Raw genomic sequence first — 16,681 nt, forward strand, 5'->3', positions numbered from 1 at the left:
TTCTTCTGACTCTGCTCCTGCAAGGAGGCATGAAAAAAATTGAGTTCTCATCCCCTTCCCTCCCCCACCGTGCCCTTGACTTTTGAGCCAACATACTTTCCTTCAACCTAATACTATTCCATAGATCATTCAAAAGTATCCTTCTCTGACTCCATCTCATCTAACTCTTCAATCTTAACACCAACCCCAACACTCAAATTCCCATACACCTCTTTTCTCCAATGTTTGTTAGGTATACCTCCATATCTTTTTGTTTTTTTTTTCTTTCAAAAATAACCTCTTGCAACCACTCTCATCACATACCAGCAATCACAATCATTATTGTCTATATGTATCATATGGCCATTGTGCATCGGAGGCATGCATCCAATCCCGCCAATTCACCCAATCCATTGATCTGTTGCTGCTCCGATACAACATGTGTGGCGTTGCGTTCATCTTAATTAGAAGGTCATATATTTAAGTTCAACAATATAAAATAGAGAAATTAAAAGGGTTATACAGTGACAATATAAGCGATCCAATCACAATCCACTGTATATTATAATTTTTTTTATTTTTATAATAATTACTTTAAAAATTAAATTAGCAGTACTTTTTTATTAGATGATAATGTAAAAACATTTTATATTATAAAAACATATTATCCATGTATGATGATTGAACTCTATAAAATATATGATGGTTTCAATGTTCTCTGTATAATTTAATCATATTGCATTGGTTATCGGTGGATGCCATGGTGTTATTATATGACTCATGGTTGTGGGGCACCCCCCCCCCCCCCCCTAAAAGCCATTGATGCTTGTGATATGTGATGGGTGTGGTTGTAAAAGGGTATTTTTGGAAATAATAAATCAAAGGGGAGGTACACTTAACAAACTTTGGAATAGATTTAACAATTGACAAATAAAAGGGTATTATAGAAGGTCCAAAACATTAAGAAATAAAATGTTCCTCACTGGCCATGGGCCGAAAATAAATTGCTAGATATATTGTCTTAGTATATTTAAATTGTATAGATATTCAAGTTATTATAAATATTATATTATTGTTTATTTTAAAATATTAATATATATAATTTCCTTCAAAATTTTCATGTATATACATATATATTTGTAAGTTAATTAATATAAAATTAATTTTGCATGTTATTATAATAATGGTTAACATTAATTAATATAAAATTATATAAAATTAGTTATGTTTATTATTTTATTATAATGATTAAATTAATAATTAGTGCAAAATTTTGTAAAACTAGTTGTGTGTTTATTGTTATTCGGATAACAATTAAGGTTATTATCATTCAATATAAAAATTAGTTTCAATTTTGTGTAAAAATAATAATTTTTTAAAAAATTAATTTATTAAATTTAGAAATTTAAACAATTGTAAATTAAGAAAACAAAATTCGAACCCCCGCCCCTTTATAAGATTTCTAAATTCGTTCTTATATATAATTTATATTAGTTTATGTAATGCGTTTATTTCTATTTGTATGGATCTTATATAACATTTATATTATGTTATTATACAATATTCATTTTTTTTTGACTTATTATATATAAAATAATCTATAGAATTTATTTACTTAATTTATTGTATTTATGATAACTATTGTATTATGCATGGTTACCAAGGTCTAGGCCACCTCGGTGTATGTAATTATCCACGACGTACTAGGCCTTCTATAACGTCTCCCTAATATTTGTAGTGAAATAAGATGAGCCAACAAGGAAACTGCAATATTCTGTTATTAAAAGCAAACTGCAAAAATTAAAGTAAAGTAGCAAGGAATTTATTACATTTGTCTTTATTACATGCACCAACAAACAGACAAATTTCAGTGAACACAACAACATTAACATATCTAGAACAAAGTCTGAAACGACTACACACGCTGATACCAAGATGACAGTCGCATAAGTGTAGTCACCAGTCATCGCCCTTTGATTTATTAATTATAACTCTACAATGACAAAATGATATATAGTATTGTGCTATTGAAAAATTTCCCTTCCATTTCTTCCTCCCCGGATCCATGCACGATTCATTACCTGATCCTGCAATTGAATGCACACTGTTAAGCAAACGAAGTCAAATAATAAAATATTTAAAACTAAAATAACAGTCTAACTCAGTTAATGGAACGAATGAGAGAAAAATTGGAAAATTATGCAAATGTCATATATGAACATTCAATAATTCGTGGCATTACTAACTATGCAAATGTCAACCAAGTTCAACTTAGATAGGAAATGATGAAAGAGATATGCAATAAAGCCTTAGTAAACATATCAATTTGAGCAGAGGAGGCAACTAGAGGTAACTTCACGATCCCAGAAGTACCATGTTCCCTAACAACAAGGCATCTAACTGAGGTGAAGTTTCAGTAAGTTAATCATCAGAAGTGTAAAAAAGGATGGCGCATAGGTCTAATAGATTTTATAGTTTCTGAGGGCATGGGTGAGGAGGTAGCTAGATGGGTCAACAATGGAAGAAGTTTCAGACCAAGGTTTTAGTAGGCCAGGTTTAGAAATGGCAAGATAAAAATGAAGATGGGGTTTCTGTATATGATCATATTGCCACTAGGCAATTTAAAAGAAATGGGATAAATTTTATTGTGATTTATTTGTAAACCATTCTAATTAAGGATGAGCATATGTGATTTGAAATGCCTAAGTTTATGATCCAGATTATACTACTGCATGCATTTTAGGGAACCACAAGTGCAACATGTTATTATGATTTCATTGAGACTACTCAAAGAAGTCACATCTTTGGGGTATTGAAGCAAAAACTAATTTACTAAATGAGAAGTTTGAGATTCAATGGAACTCTTCACAAAAGAGACTGCAAAGTTTTAAACTGAGTGAAAACAGGTATACTGTGTTGCATTGCTTGTTCCTAAACTGAATCTACATTGTCACCTTTTGAATCAAATTCCTCATTACACATCAGTCACACATATGACTGAGGACCACCTTTAAAATGAGTTCTTTAAGAAAATCTATGCTTGAGATAACAAAGTCACATAAGTGTGGCCTTTCTTGCTAGAATAGTTACTCATTCGCCCATTGGAATTATTACTCCATTAGCCAGTAAATTTCTTTCCTTCAATTGCCTATTTGCATTAAGATCAAGACCTAATGCTCTTCTCCTTGATTCAAACCATTCTTCCAATCGTGTAGCATAACCATTGAAAATAATCAATTCAATAGAGGTAGAGGATCGATTAACTGGATCTAAGAATAAACCTTAGCAAAATGTTCATTGAGTCCTATAAGAAATCTAATCGCAAAATCCTACTATCGTTAGACCTTAACATTTTTCATAGCCTAACAATTCCACTTAATTAAACAAACAGAACTAGGAATAGGTATGAAATTATCGAGTTCTTTTTCCTTGGCATGATGAAGAAGAAAGATTAAAAGGCTAAAAAGATTGATGGATTAGGAACCATTCAACAAACAACATGATTCAAGATTCTCATGTGATAGAGAGAACTCAAAGTTGCACAACAGAGCTCTTCTTCTCAGTTAATAGAATGACTGAGAAAAAAATTGAAAAATTGTGAAAGAATCATGATGTTTTTTTAAAATATATTGCGTTCCTATAATAAAAAATGATAGTAGTTAACAATAATTGAAAAATAAATTGTTATCAAATTGTTAAAAAGTAATAAAAAATAATGTTGTGTTGTGAAAGTGGCAATTGCTGAGAGAACAAATTCTAATGAATCTCTGGAGCACTCAAAACAAGAAGTACATTAGAGCCTAAAAACAATTAAAATAATAACAAAGATGAGAGAAAGAAGATTATCAAAAAAATAATAATAGAAAGAGAAAATGTTTATTGGTATGTATCAAAGTTTAACTAGTCGATCTCATATAATGTTGGCAAGTTTGTGTCATTTGCAAATGCTAGGTTATTTTAGAGAGAGATTTTCAAATGTTAATACTAAATAGTCATTAATTCCTAAATAATTACCAAGAAATTAATATAGAAGATAAAGTAATAAATTCATTTTCATTACAAATGTAATTATCTATAACCTTTAAAATAACAAAAAAATTAAAAAAACTTTTAATATATGATACTTAAATTTAAATATTTTATCAAAATAGAGGGGATGCAATTATCTCCATAATAGAGATTATAAGAAATAAAATAAAATACTTATTTTAAAAATAAATATAATATCTTCCCAACAAATATTATAAATAAGAATAAAATATTTTATCGATAAGCACAACTAAAGATAAATAAAACTTAAATATCTTTGTAGTTAAAATCTTAAATATAAACAATTATCTTAATTATTTAATATTTTAAATATAATATTCATTAAAAAAAATCAAGTTCAAAATTTCCAATGTATGTTTCTTTATTTAGATACATTTTCTTAATAATAATACACAAATTATTTCTTATTTTAAATATTCCACCAATATCTCTTATTTCTCCTTATCTCTCTCTATTCATCACATCATAAACTCAATTATATCTATATTTTTTCTCTCTTTTGTTTGGATAGCACTTGAATATCTATCAAACATTTTCTTCTTCTTTTTATTTTATTTTATATAAAACTAGTTTTTTAGTCTCTGTCATGCATAAAATAAATGTTTATTTTATATAACTAAAATATGTTATAAATAAGTATTTTTAAATATATAAATTCTATTATATTTAAAATTTGTAATAAATAAACATATTTGAACATATAAATTATTTTTTAAATTTATTATAAATAATTGTACTATGATATAAGATTATTTTTAAATTTTTATAAAATTCAATTTATAAATAAAAATGATATATTAAACGAAACAAGTTAAGAAAAATTTTAAAAAAAAAATATGATGGAAGAATCTTTTTTTAAAAATGATGTTGAATAATAGCTCCTAAAATTACTTTCATTCAAAATATCTATTCTAATTTGCATATAGAAAAAAAATTAGGAGTAGAATTCTATAAATAGAAAACTATATTGATTTAATTTGGTATTTTTCATATATTTAATTTATCTCTCAAATTTGAGGTAATTTTAATTTTTTAGAAAGAGTAAATTTTTAATTGAGAGACCAAAATAAAAGTATGCCAAATTTGATGAACTAAAAAGATACTTATGCCTTAAAAATGCATTGAAATACATTAGAGTGTGTAAAGCATGAGGTATTTAGTGAAATTATGATGTGTTACTGAATGAAAATGTGTAAAGAAAGGAAAGCATATTGAGTGAGTGGTGAGTATAACATACCTGTTGCAGTTGGTGGAGGTGCTGATCCTGTAGGGCACCCTGACTCTACATCTCCCGGGGAGTGAAGCTGCGTTGTTGGCATTTAAACCAGAAATAGAAGCGGCAACGGATTTCAGGCAATTGCACGCGGTGCGTCGGTCGGCGGTGTTACTGGCGGCGCGGTTGAGGCTCGTGACTCCTCTGCAGCATTCCGCCTCCGGTGATCCGCCGCGGCGGCTCCGAAGGTAATTGATGCATGGAGATAGGGATCTGGCTACTTCCCCGCACGTGATGGCATTTGTCATGGGTGCAGTGATCACCACAACCATGCATATCACCGCAACTACGCATGCAAACTTGAGGCTAGCCATCACTACTCAGAGGAACAAAAGACAAAGTTATTGGTGGGAACAAGTGCTGCAAATCTAGGGTTTATATAGAGCATAAGAGACCAATAGTTGGGTGGAGTTGAGTCTAGCAAAATAGATTAGTTTCCCATCATATGGGATGAGTAAAGGTTTGTATTTTTATTGATTAAATATTAATATTTAATGTATAATTGTGTTTCCAACAAAATTATATACCAAGGAGATATGTAGAAAAAAATCTTCCTAACTAATACCCTTAAAACATTGAATAAAAAATTAAAAAAAAGTTTTTATTATAAATATGGGAGTGCAGGGACGGATGCACATTCTCCATTGTGGCCCACTAATTTTTTAGTTTTTATTTATGTAATAAATATGTATAATTATTATCTATCTTTGTAATTTAAAATATAATAAAATAAGTATATTCTTAATATAAATATTGCTCCCACAAATTTATTTAATCTCACTCTTTTATTCTCTCAATTAAACATTTATACTATATATTTCTTTTTACTTTTTGATGTGTATTATACATACTATATTTATAATTAATAAAAAAATCAGTGATTCATTTTAAATTACCTTTCTTTTATTTTTACACACATATATAATATTTGAATTTTGTTAACTGATTATCATTTTCAATCTATCTTCTTTTATCTTCATCTTTCAATTAAATATCAATAATTTTTTTAAATAAACTATCAACAATTAAAAGTAATCGTAAATCATAATTGTATATAAGTTCTTCATTGTAAATTCAAAATATAAATTATTTATTCAATTATATTTTTTTATAATGGACTTTAATTATAATGTCATTTTATATTTAAAATTATTTATTTAGTGTTTAAATTTTAATTATATAAAATAAATATTTATTATTTATGATCCATAAACTAAAATACTGATTTCTATATATAAATATTATCTTTCACTTTAGTTTCTGAATCCATTACTATTCGAGCGCGTGCATTTAAAAATGATAAAAGAGTACATTTTTATGCTTCCCAGTAAAATAATTTCTTCTTTTTCTTGCTTAACTAGTGTCTTAGCGTCACTTGTTAGTATTTGCCAACAAAAAATATAAAAAACATAAGAAGGAATCATAGGGTCGGTGGGAACGTAGGTGTGGCTATTCAGAATGCATTTAGCAGCCTTTAGTTTGTTGTTCGATGTGCTCAATTTAATGTTGTGTGGTACATGGTCTAATCTTTGAGCACTTGGCTTACTATGAGACGTTTGATTTGGTGTGAGCAAATACGGTTGAATAGGATTATTATGGCATATGGACAGGTCAATATTTCGCTCTTCGTATTTACTGCCCTCAAACGACTAAATTAAACTTTTGAATTGGTTACTCACTGTTTTCAAGTAAAATTACTAGCATAGTAGTCCCCCACTATTGATCTAGAGTAGAACGATACATGCTCACGTCACGGCACTGAATTTGGAAGGGAATTTTCTACCTTGTTGTATCTCCCCAATTGAATTACTTTGGCAGATTGAATTGCATTTTGATCGGGCAACTAGTTTATTTTTTTATACATAGTTTAGAGAAATCCTATTTATGTAACAGAAAAGGAAAAAGGAACAGATGTAAATAATTAGATGATGAAGGGTATGAAAAGAGATAAAAAAAAAACTATATTTACGTCATTGTATAATTTTATCTATGGATATGTCTCTACAATATGTTAGTAATGTAAAAGAAGTATTTTGCTTTGGGAGATGTGTTTACAACTTCACATATTTAGTGGCCCATAATCTTTCGATCAATATTGTCTCAGGAAAGAAGATATATGCGAAAAAAATAATGTAAAATAACTTGTGTGGTGAACAAAATAAACTGATTTTTTTCTTCTTCTTTTTAAATGGATATGGTTCACTTGTGATATATGGGGTTGTTTATTTACATATAAATTTTATAAAGAATTGCTTAATTCAAAAGACACTATTTCTCCTAAGCGTAGCCGTTGTGATCTTCTACTAAAGATAAATCTGCTTTAATTTTTATGATATCATATTTGGTATTCTAAAATTTTGATGTAGATCTCTTCACCATTGGCATCATAAGGTGTTTGATAAAAGTTGAGTCAAATTGTTTCTTGTTATTGATGATGATTTGTTTTGTTGTCTGAACATTGTGGGTGCCTAAACACGTTTGGATATACACAAAAAAATTATTCATCTTCTCTGCAAATTTTTTTGTTTGTTTTCCTTGAGGTACCTTGCGAAGAAGATGAGATGGGAGAGTTTTTGGGATAATTTTTTTAAAAGAAATCACATGTCATTCACATGCTGATGTTAGGGGGAATTAAGTAAGCCGAAAAAAATTTCACCACAACCGAGTAAAAAAGTTTAACAGTCTTCCAGATATTGACACATGACAGTCAACGTCTGAGATTAACGGTTAATATTCGATTAGGACGTCCAGAACCAATTTTGCAGAAATTTGTAAATACGAGGATCAAATGTATGAATTAAATTTTCGGGGAACCCAATATGAAATTAGAGTAAAACTAAGAGACCAAAAGTGTAATTTTGTCTAATTTTATTTATGGATATGTCTCTACAATATGTTAGTAATGTAAAAGAAGTATTTTGATTTGGGAGATGTGTTCACAACTTCACATATTTAGTGGCCCATAATCTTTCGATCAATATTGTCTCAGGAAAGAAGATACATGCGAAAAAAATAATGTAAAATTACTTGTGCGGTGAACAAAATAAACTGAATTTTTTCTTCTTTTTTTTAAATGGATATGGTTCACTTGTGATATATGGGGTTGTTTATTTACATATAAATTTTATAAAGAATGGCTTAAATCAAAAGACACTATTTCTCCTAAGCACTATAACCTACACATAGGAAAATTCAATTGCATTTAAATTTCAATAATTTATAATTTATAGAGTATTTATAATGACATTAATTTTTTTAAATTGTTCAAGTTAGAATTGTTTACACTCCCCTACACCATGCTTCAACATTTATATGACGAACTCGAAATTTCCTCAGACATTACACATCACTCCATTTGAAGTGATTTGGCAACTTGGAAGCAATATGTAATCTTTTGGTGGAGAAGATTGGAAATCTGGATGTGGAGGATGAAAATATAGGTCTTTCTTTGCAAGAGATCGAGGACAGGAAGAATATGTTGGAGAAATTCTGGAAGTTAGCTTGGAGATTTGAGTCCATTGCCCGTCAAAAATCTTGGGTGAAGTGGCTTTAGAAGGGTGATATTAATACTAAGTTCCTTCACTCGACAATAAATTGAAGAAGGTGAACCAACAACATCCAGGGGTTGCATTTGAATGGAAGTTGGGTGGATGATCCTTTAGTGGTTAAAATAGAGGCAATGAGGTTCTTTCTTGAGAGATTTAAAGAAATTGAGGATATTGACATTGGTTTGGATGGAGACAGGTTTAACAGCATAGATGAGGGAGACAATGGCATGCTTATAGAAACTTTTCAGAAGAAGTGAACCAGACAGTATGGGATTGCGAGGACCTTCAATGCCCATTTTTTATTCATCCACCCAAAAAAAAAAAAAAAAAAGACAAACCCATTCTTTTAAGGATCTTAGGACAAAGTTCAAGTGAACCGAAGACAATAATAGGATGAACTTAGAAGGACCCAATAGATGACTTAAGAATTAGATTTGAATATTTAGATATTATTCTTTTAATGATATTTAGTTTTATTTAAATTTCTAAAATACTAGATGATAACAAGTGTAAGATCATTCATTAGTTTTATTATATAATATAAAATAAATTTTGTACTATATGGAGGCATCAATAAAAAAAAATGAAATTTGTTTTATTAGCTTTTATTTGTAATTTTAATGTAGATTTTAGAAGTAATGATATGATAGAATTGGGTGCTTATCAAACTATGTTTTCATTAGCTTACTCCCATGAAAGACCTCCACCTCAATGCCATCATCGACCAGGTGAGAGCTCTCCAAATTCAACTTGACAACTTCGAACAACTCCAGGGCTATTACTACACCATGCACATTCCAGCCAGCTATTAACGCCAACCATAAATCCTTGTTTCTACAATGGTTGTCTTACTGAAAAAATAGGGTTCCTTCAACACCAACCCACACCATCAAGAACCTATTTTTTCAGCACTACCCAACACATATTACAACTTCCCCAAACCTTTGCCCACATACATCACCCTTTTCCAATATCCCAACCTACCTTTCCCTCATCAACCAACCCTTTCTTTTCTCTTACCCATATGAACATTCCAACCCTTTTCCTTTTCACTCCTATGCCAACACCACCGAGCAAACGCCACCGCCTAGCCATCAACCTTTCCAATCTCTACAAACCCAAACAACCACAACCCTTTCACTATTTCCCTACCACCATCACGACACTACCCACCTTCTGCTTGCTCGCCTAACAAAACACATTTTTGGGCAACTACCCCAATCAAGTCAGATGCCTACCTCAATCCTCCCAACAACAACACCATCATCATTACCGTTTCAACCCAATCCCACATCTCAACCCACACTATTCAACAAGAGAACCCCACCAAGCTGCAAATCAAAGTTTGTTTTCACCCTATCAACAATTGGCGTGGTTCCACAACCCCAAGCCCAATCGACACCATCAGATATTAAGTCCTCGATCCACATAAAACCAAGTTCAGAAACCCCTTCCCCAAACATCGGAATAGTCGCAAAATAGTCAACATCAACGCCATAACGATTTGCTACTTCAACGTTTTCGTCGTCCTCCGCAAATGCTTCCGCGTCCGCGTTGCCGTTGTCGCCCTCAGCATTCCCATCCAAACGGTCATATAGCTCCCCAAGCTCGTCCACAACGACGTCGAGGTCGATTTCACGTTGCTCCTCGTCTTAACAAAAAATGCACTTTCCATCAACGCACCCCTTTTGCTTGCATGCGTCCTAGGGGAATTCAAGCTCCATATCATGCACGTAAGAGAAGCGGCCATGGCTATGGTCGCATTCGCCAGAACCGTCTGCCAACAAGCACAATTTGTGCCAATCCCACTTCTCCAATCACCACTTGCCACGTCCCATCTTCACGTTTTATTTGTTGTTCTTCAAAACTTCTAATTCAAGCCTCTGCTGCTTTTTTTTTTTTTTTTCATGTGTTGAATATTCAAGCAGGCCGAACAAGTGTAAAGCAACTAAAATTCTTATTTTAGGGATCCAAAAAAATTAGGCTTAAAAAAATATATTAATAATTATAAGATTCATATTTTCTTATAATACCCATAAAAAATAATACACAAGAAATATAATTTTAATTTCTAATAAAACTCATAATTTCATTGTTTAGTTTTTACTTAAAATTAATTACTCAGTGGTTCCTATTAATTAGTGTATATCTTGATTGATTATATCAAATATCTCTCAATCTAATTATATCAATTTTTATTCAAATTAATTTGAAATCTCTTTTTTTATTTTCTCTAATTACTAAAAGTAATATAAAAGCCACTCTATTCTCTCCAAAATTAGTTGAAATATCGTTCTCATTCTCATTTATACTCTGGTTCTCTCTTCCTTCCTTTATTCTCATTTGATTAAGTACGCTAATTAATTTTTTTCTTTCAATATTCCTTATTTTGCTTTTGATTTGTCGCTTGGATTTGTTGCTATTGTTTCAATTCACATGTAAGGTATTACACATGTCATTTTAATAATTCTTTTATCCATTTGGGCGAATCATTATGCTTTTTTTTTGCTTTTTGAAATACAATTTTCATTTTTATAATTCAGTTCTAGTATTATTTTTTTATAATTTCTTGAAATTTTAAAATATTTGTGTTGCATTAATTAGTTTTGGAGTTCTCAGAGCATTGCAGTGAAATATTTCAACTCAAAAAGTATATAAAACAATCCATTTGCAAGTTGGCAATTAGATTTTATTGTTCTAATATTTATTTTCATAATCTTGATTTATAATTTTTATTTATTTTTTATACATTAATTTCTTTATTTCAAAATGTCAACTCAAAAAATTGAATCTGATTATTCAAAACTTAAAAAGAAAAGAAAAGAGTTTATACTTTAATTGAATCACAAAAAGGGGCTCTAGATACATTTATCAAAACAAATGAAAATAAATTTGAAAATATAGGTAATTGCTTGTTGAATGAACAAGTTAACAATGTAAAAATTGATGAAAATAAAAATAGAGAAGAAGTATTAGTTAATGAACAAGTTAACAATATAGTAATTGATGAAAATGAAGATAGCGAAGAAGTATTATTAGTTAATGAACAAGATTATATTGATTCCCAAACTCAAAATGAAAAAGAAGAAATTAATAAATTAAAAAAACTACTATTAAAAATATATATGATCTAAGTCAATGAACAAATATTAGTACAAGTTTGAGAGATTTATTAGTAGAAAAAGGTGCTATTAAAATTACTAATATAGTTTTCCTAAGAATAAATTCTCGAGACACTTTTCTTCATTATTTTACATTCAAAAGTTATCCAATGGTGAACAACGTGAAAAAAGATGGTTAATTTATTCTCAAGATTTGGATAAAGTCTTTTATTTTTGTTGTAAATTGTTTGATCTTGTTCCTAATACAACTAAATTAGCCAATTACTAATAAAAATAGTAACATGTAATAAGCTTAATGTATAGGCATTGAAAATGTAAAATAAGTTTACATTGTCATTCAATTACATATCACCTTTTGAATTGGTTTAAGATAATTATTTTAAAAGTTAATAAACTTACCATACATAATAAATTATGATTAAATGATTGTATAATATTTTTACACTACCAATATATAACATTTTTTCTCATATATAATATTTCATATAATAATTCAAATTAATAATTAATATATATTTTAAAAAAATAAACAAAATTTTAAGCCTTAAATAATTTGGGGCCTAAAGCAACTGCTTAAATGGGCTTGCAGTTGCCACGGTCGTGCATGTAATGTGATTTGTTGGTTATTGCTTGGTGAGTGAAGTGGTGCAAATGTGGGGGGTTATATAGAAGATAAGATTGGACTCCTTCGGCAATGGGAATGTAACTGGTGGTTATGGAGAATGCATGTGACAAGTTTTTGTTTGTTGGCAGTTGTGCTCAATTTAATGCTAGGTGGTGGTGCATGGTATAATCTTTTGGCACCAGGCGTAATATGCGACGCTTGATTTGGTGCCCCCAAATACGACTGAATCGGGTGATATATTCACACTTGGTCACACAGGTCACTATTTATATTATAGCGTATCCTTCCATACCTTGATAGATTTCGAGGATTGAATTGCATTTTTTTTATTGGTCCTACATTTGCTAGTTTCTTCATTGATATGTATAATGTTTTGCATACAATGTTTTTTTAGAAAAATAATACTTTTAATAAAAGAGTTGAACCTATCAAAACTTAATTTAACCCACATATAATTAAATTATTAATATAGAAATTTTAAACTAAGCACATCTTAATTCAAAGTAATATATTGTTTATCTCAAGATAATATATTATTTTAAAGTTTATCTTTTTTTATTTATTTTAAGGTAATACATTATTTTATGAATGATATTGTGAGTATATATTTTGTTTATCATATGAAGAGTATAATGTTTTATGAATACTAATTTTAAAAGGTAAATTAATGGTCAATTTTGTGCTTGTAGATTTCACTCGATAACAATTTCATCCTTGCATTGTACTATGGAAATGAACAATTTACTCCACAAATGTACAAATGTATTGATAATTTAGTACATCTATTGGCTTATTCCCGTGTCCATTAATGTTGAATACATATACAACACATGAAGGTCGACGTGGCAAAGCAACATGTGCAAGGGAACGTTCCACATCAGCCAACAATGTTTTGGACTAACACTATTAGAAAATACACTTTCAACATCGGTTATTTAGAACATTCTACATCGATTCTAAAATCGATGTTGAAAGTGCCGATGTTGAATGTATGGATGTTAACATCGATTTTGGAGAACCGATGTTAACATGTATATGACAACATCGGTTCTCTAAATACCCAATGTTAAACACAATGAACAATAGCAAAAAAAGTGTACGCATGATGAACGTTGACATCGGTTTTCCAGTAAAACTGATGTTAATATGTTATTTTAACATCGGTTTTTTAGAAAAACCGATGTTAATGTAATACATTAACATCAGTTTTATTGGAAAACCGATGTTAATATATTCCATTAACATCGGTTTTTCTAGAAAATCGATGTCAATGTTGATGATGCATACACTTATTTGGTGTAGTTCTTTGTGTATAACATCGGCTATGTGTACATAACCGATGCTAATATTCAAATGTTCACATCGGTTATTTATAACTAACCGATGTTAATGTACAAGAGTTGACATCGGTTATCTACAAATAACCGATGTTAAAATACAAATGCTGACATCGGTTATACACAAATAACCGATGTTAATATACAAACGTTAACATCGGTTTTCTATTACAACCGATGTTAAGGTTCATATCGACATTGGTTTTTGTAAATAATCGATGTTGTTTATGATATTAACATCGGTTTTTGTTAATAACCGATGTTGTTTTCAAGTATTTTTTTATATATACTTTCTGTTTTTACAGTAAACCCAAAATTGTACCTGTCAAATGAAATTTCAGGAGGCCCAATTCACAGCAAAATAAACATTTTATTCTGCTTTCAAGAGTTTTAATGATAATAAACATCAAATAATTGATTTATCATAAAGAACAATCATCAAATGAATTCAATGTTCATGTTACATAGAAAATGTAAAAAATGTTAAACCAAAGTAAACTAAAGCTAAAGATAATGTCCCTAAATCCTAGGCCTGATCTCTAACTCAGAAAAAACTGTGCCCACTGGATCCGCAATGCTGTTAATCTCTCTGGCTCCAATCGTCTAGGATCGTTAAAATACTGCATGATGAAATAAATCATAATAAGTTAATAATGTAATACAAATTATAAATAAATCGATTTTGTTTGAAATAAACTTACCGCTTCCCAATTATTTCTAAAAGTTCCTAAAATGATGGTGGACATCCAGTGCATCACATAGTAGCCGCACTCAGTACTTCCTTTTTGTCTATTACACTAAATACATAATGAAATTTGGATATTAATTAAACAACTAGTGTACAGACACATAAAGAAATATATATAAGTGGAAGTTTTATGTAAATGACGTACCTTGACGACAATCCACCTAGCAGAAGCCTTTGATTTAGGCTGTGGAGCATCATCAAGACCCTTGATAGCACTGTTCCATATGAGTAACAATTAAAAACTGGTGTTGTACGTTGAGGTATTACAATGCAAATGTATTGAAAAGAACACTAACCTATTAATAATCCCCTTAAGGTAGTTGTCTGGCCTGTTATGCAATGAACAAAACCAGACAACTAGGTGTTCCTTGGGTAGGATGACCACCATCTGCCAGTGTCCGCTGTAGTGAAACCTAAAATGGGTTAGTACATTAGTAAACATTAATTAAATTTAGTTATTTTGTGACTTACCCATTTAGGTAGGTTCCAAGATAGACATCGCATTGTGAACTCTGCATCCAACTCTTTATGTAACTTTCAGACTCAAACTGTGATTGCCCAGACCTCTGAATGGACTGTGGCTCGAGGAATCCATAGATATCAGAATTCCCCACTCGCATACATGTTTCAGTGAGATGCCTGTTTATGTTAAGTCAAAGTTAAATATTTATGAATTGAAAGTCATAACTTAGGTAATTAAAAGCCTTTTATATAAAGACTTACAGAATCCACAACTGTAACACTGATATGCTGAGACATTGACCACCGTGTGCGATTTTGGAGAGGTCTTTGTGCTTTATGTAGAGGGGGAAATCTGGATTAACGACCCCGAACACGGTGGCATCCCATCTAACCTGATAAGGCCTCAAGAAAAGCTCTGGGATGGTCAATGTCATCAGATAAAGCGGATCATCGACCTCCAGATCGGGCTTCGGAGGTGGTTTTAGCGAAGACACAACTACCTGTTCATGAAACAAAGTTAAATAGCCTAATTTGAGGCACGCTTAATGAATTAATTTAAAAAGAAGAAACATATAGTAAGGACAATAAGTACCTGCTGTGATAAAGACTTGACCAGATGTGTCGGCCAAGCAAGGAAGGTGTGAAGTGCCTACCCCACTAAGGAAACCTCATCAGTGGGTACAGGAACTGGAGCATCTGCATCTGTAACCTCCTCCACACTCACCTTTACTTGGCCAGGCAACAAAGGAGTGTTATGAACAACAATGGATCCCTCATAAACTCTCCCCATGGCAACCAGGCGGGCAGGATCAGCTTCTATGTACAAGCTGCACCTGTCAGAGTCACCCGTCTCAGGATCGTTTCCTGAGGGATCAACACAACTCCCCTTTGTGCTCACTCGAGGACCGGAGGGACCAATCAGAGGCTCAGGAGGCACTGCAAGTCCCTGAGATTGCATCTGCGACTGAAGCTGGCTGAAGGATGCCATGACCTGCCTCGTCACTTTCTCTGTGATGGACTCCTCTAGCTAGTCCCTGATCTGCTGGGTCAGCTACTGTAATTCGTCAGGAGGCAGGGAGGAAGCGCTGCGGGACGTATGTGGAGCCGATCCAAAGTATTGCTTGATGGTGACACCAGCTCCAGCAGCACGGACACGTCCAGGGTGCTCTGGACGTCCAATAGCAGCGGCGAGAACATCCTGACGTCCATGGGGGACGAACGATCCCTGTATGGCCTGCTCCTCAAACGAATCCTGCACAGAAAACACACAGTGGTACATGGCATTCTCAAAATATTGAAACATAATTGTAATGGTTAGTTGAAAATGACTTACAATCTTCTCAGCGATTTCCTTTGCGGCCTCAGTCGTCATCTCCCCTGTCTTCTTCGTGCGGGCCATCTTCCACTTCACGTGACGTCTGACCGGGGATGGAGGGTTGATGACGCCATCAACGCTTCTTGACTGTGCAGCTTCCTACAGTTTTTTCTTCGTCTTCTCAGCCAGGAGCTTATGCTCCAAATAGTCATAACCCCCATA

At 31.6% G+C, this 16,681-nt stretch overlaps 1 protein-coding gene across 1 annotated transcript; it reads right to left on the reverse strand.

The window, feature by feature from the left end:
• Positions 1–1,727: 1,727 nt before the first annotated feature.
• On the reverse strand, positions 1,728–5,675 carry LOC114416742 (non-specific lipid-transfer protein 1-like). Its single transcript, XM_028381731.1, has 2 exons — positions 5,267–5,675; positions 1,728–2,066 (listed from the first exon to the last, which is right to left on the reverse strand). Exons 1-2 carry the CDS (start codon positions 5,614–5,616, stop codon positions 2,057–2,059), a joined length of 360 nt encoding a protein of 119 aa, XP_028237532.1. The 5' UTR covers positions 5,617–5,675; the 3' UTR covers positions 1,728–2,056.
• Positions 5,676–16,681: the final 11,006 nt, after the last annotated feature.

This window comes from Glycine soja, chromosome 1 (assembly GCF_004193775.1).
Source record: "Glycine soja cultivar W05 chromosome 1, ASM419377v2, whole genome shotgun sequence".
NCBI classification, from domain to species: Eukaryota; Viridiplantae; Streptophyta; class Magnoliopsida; order Fabales; family Fabaceae; genus Glycine; species Glycine soja.

Excerpts from the sequence above, each read along its gene's own strand:
- LOC114416742 (XM_028381731.1), bottom strand. The coding sequence starts at position 5,616 with ATGGCTAGCCTCAAGTTTGCATGCGTAGTTGCGGTGATATGCATGGTT.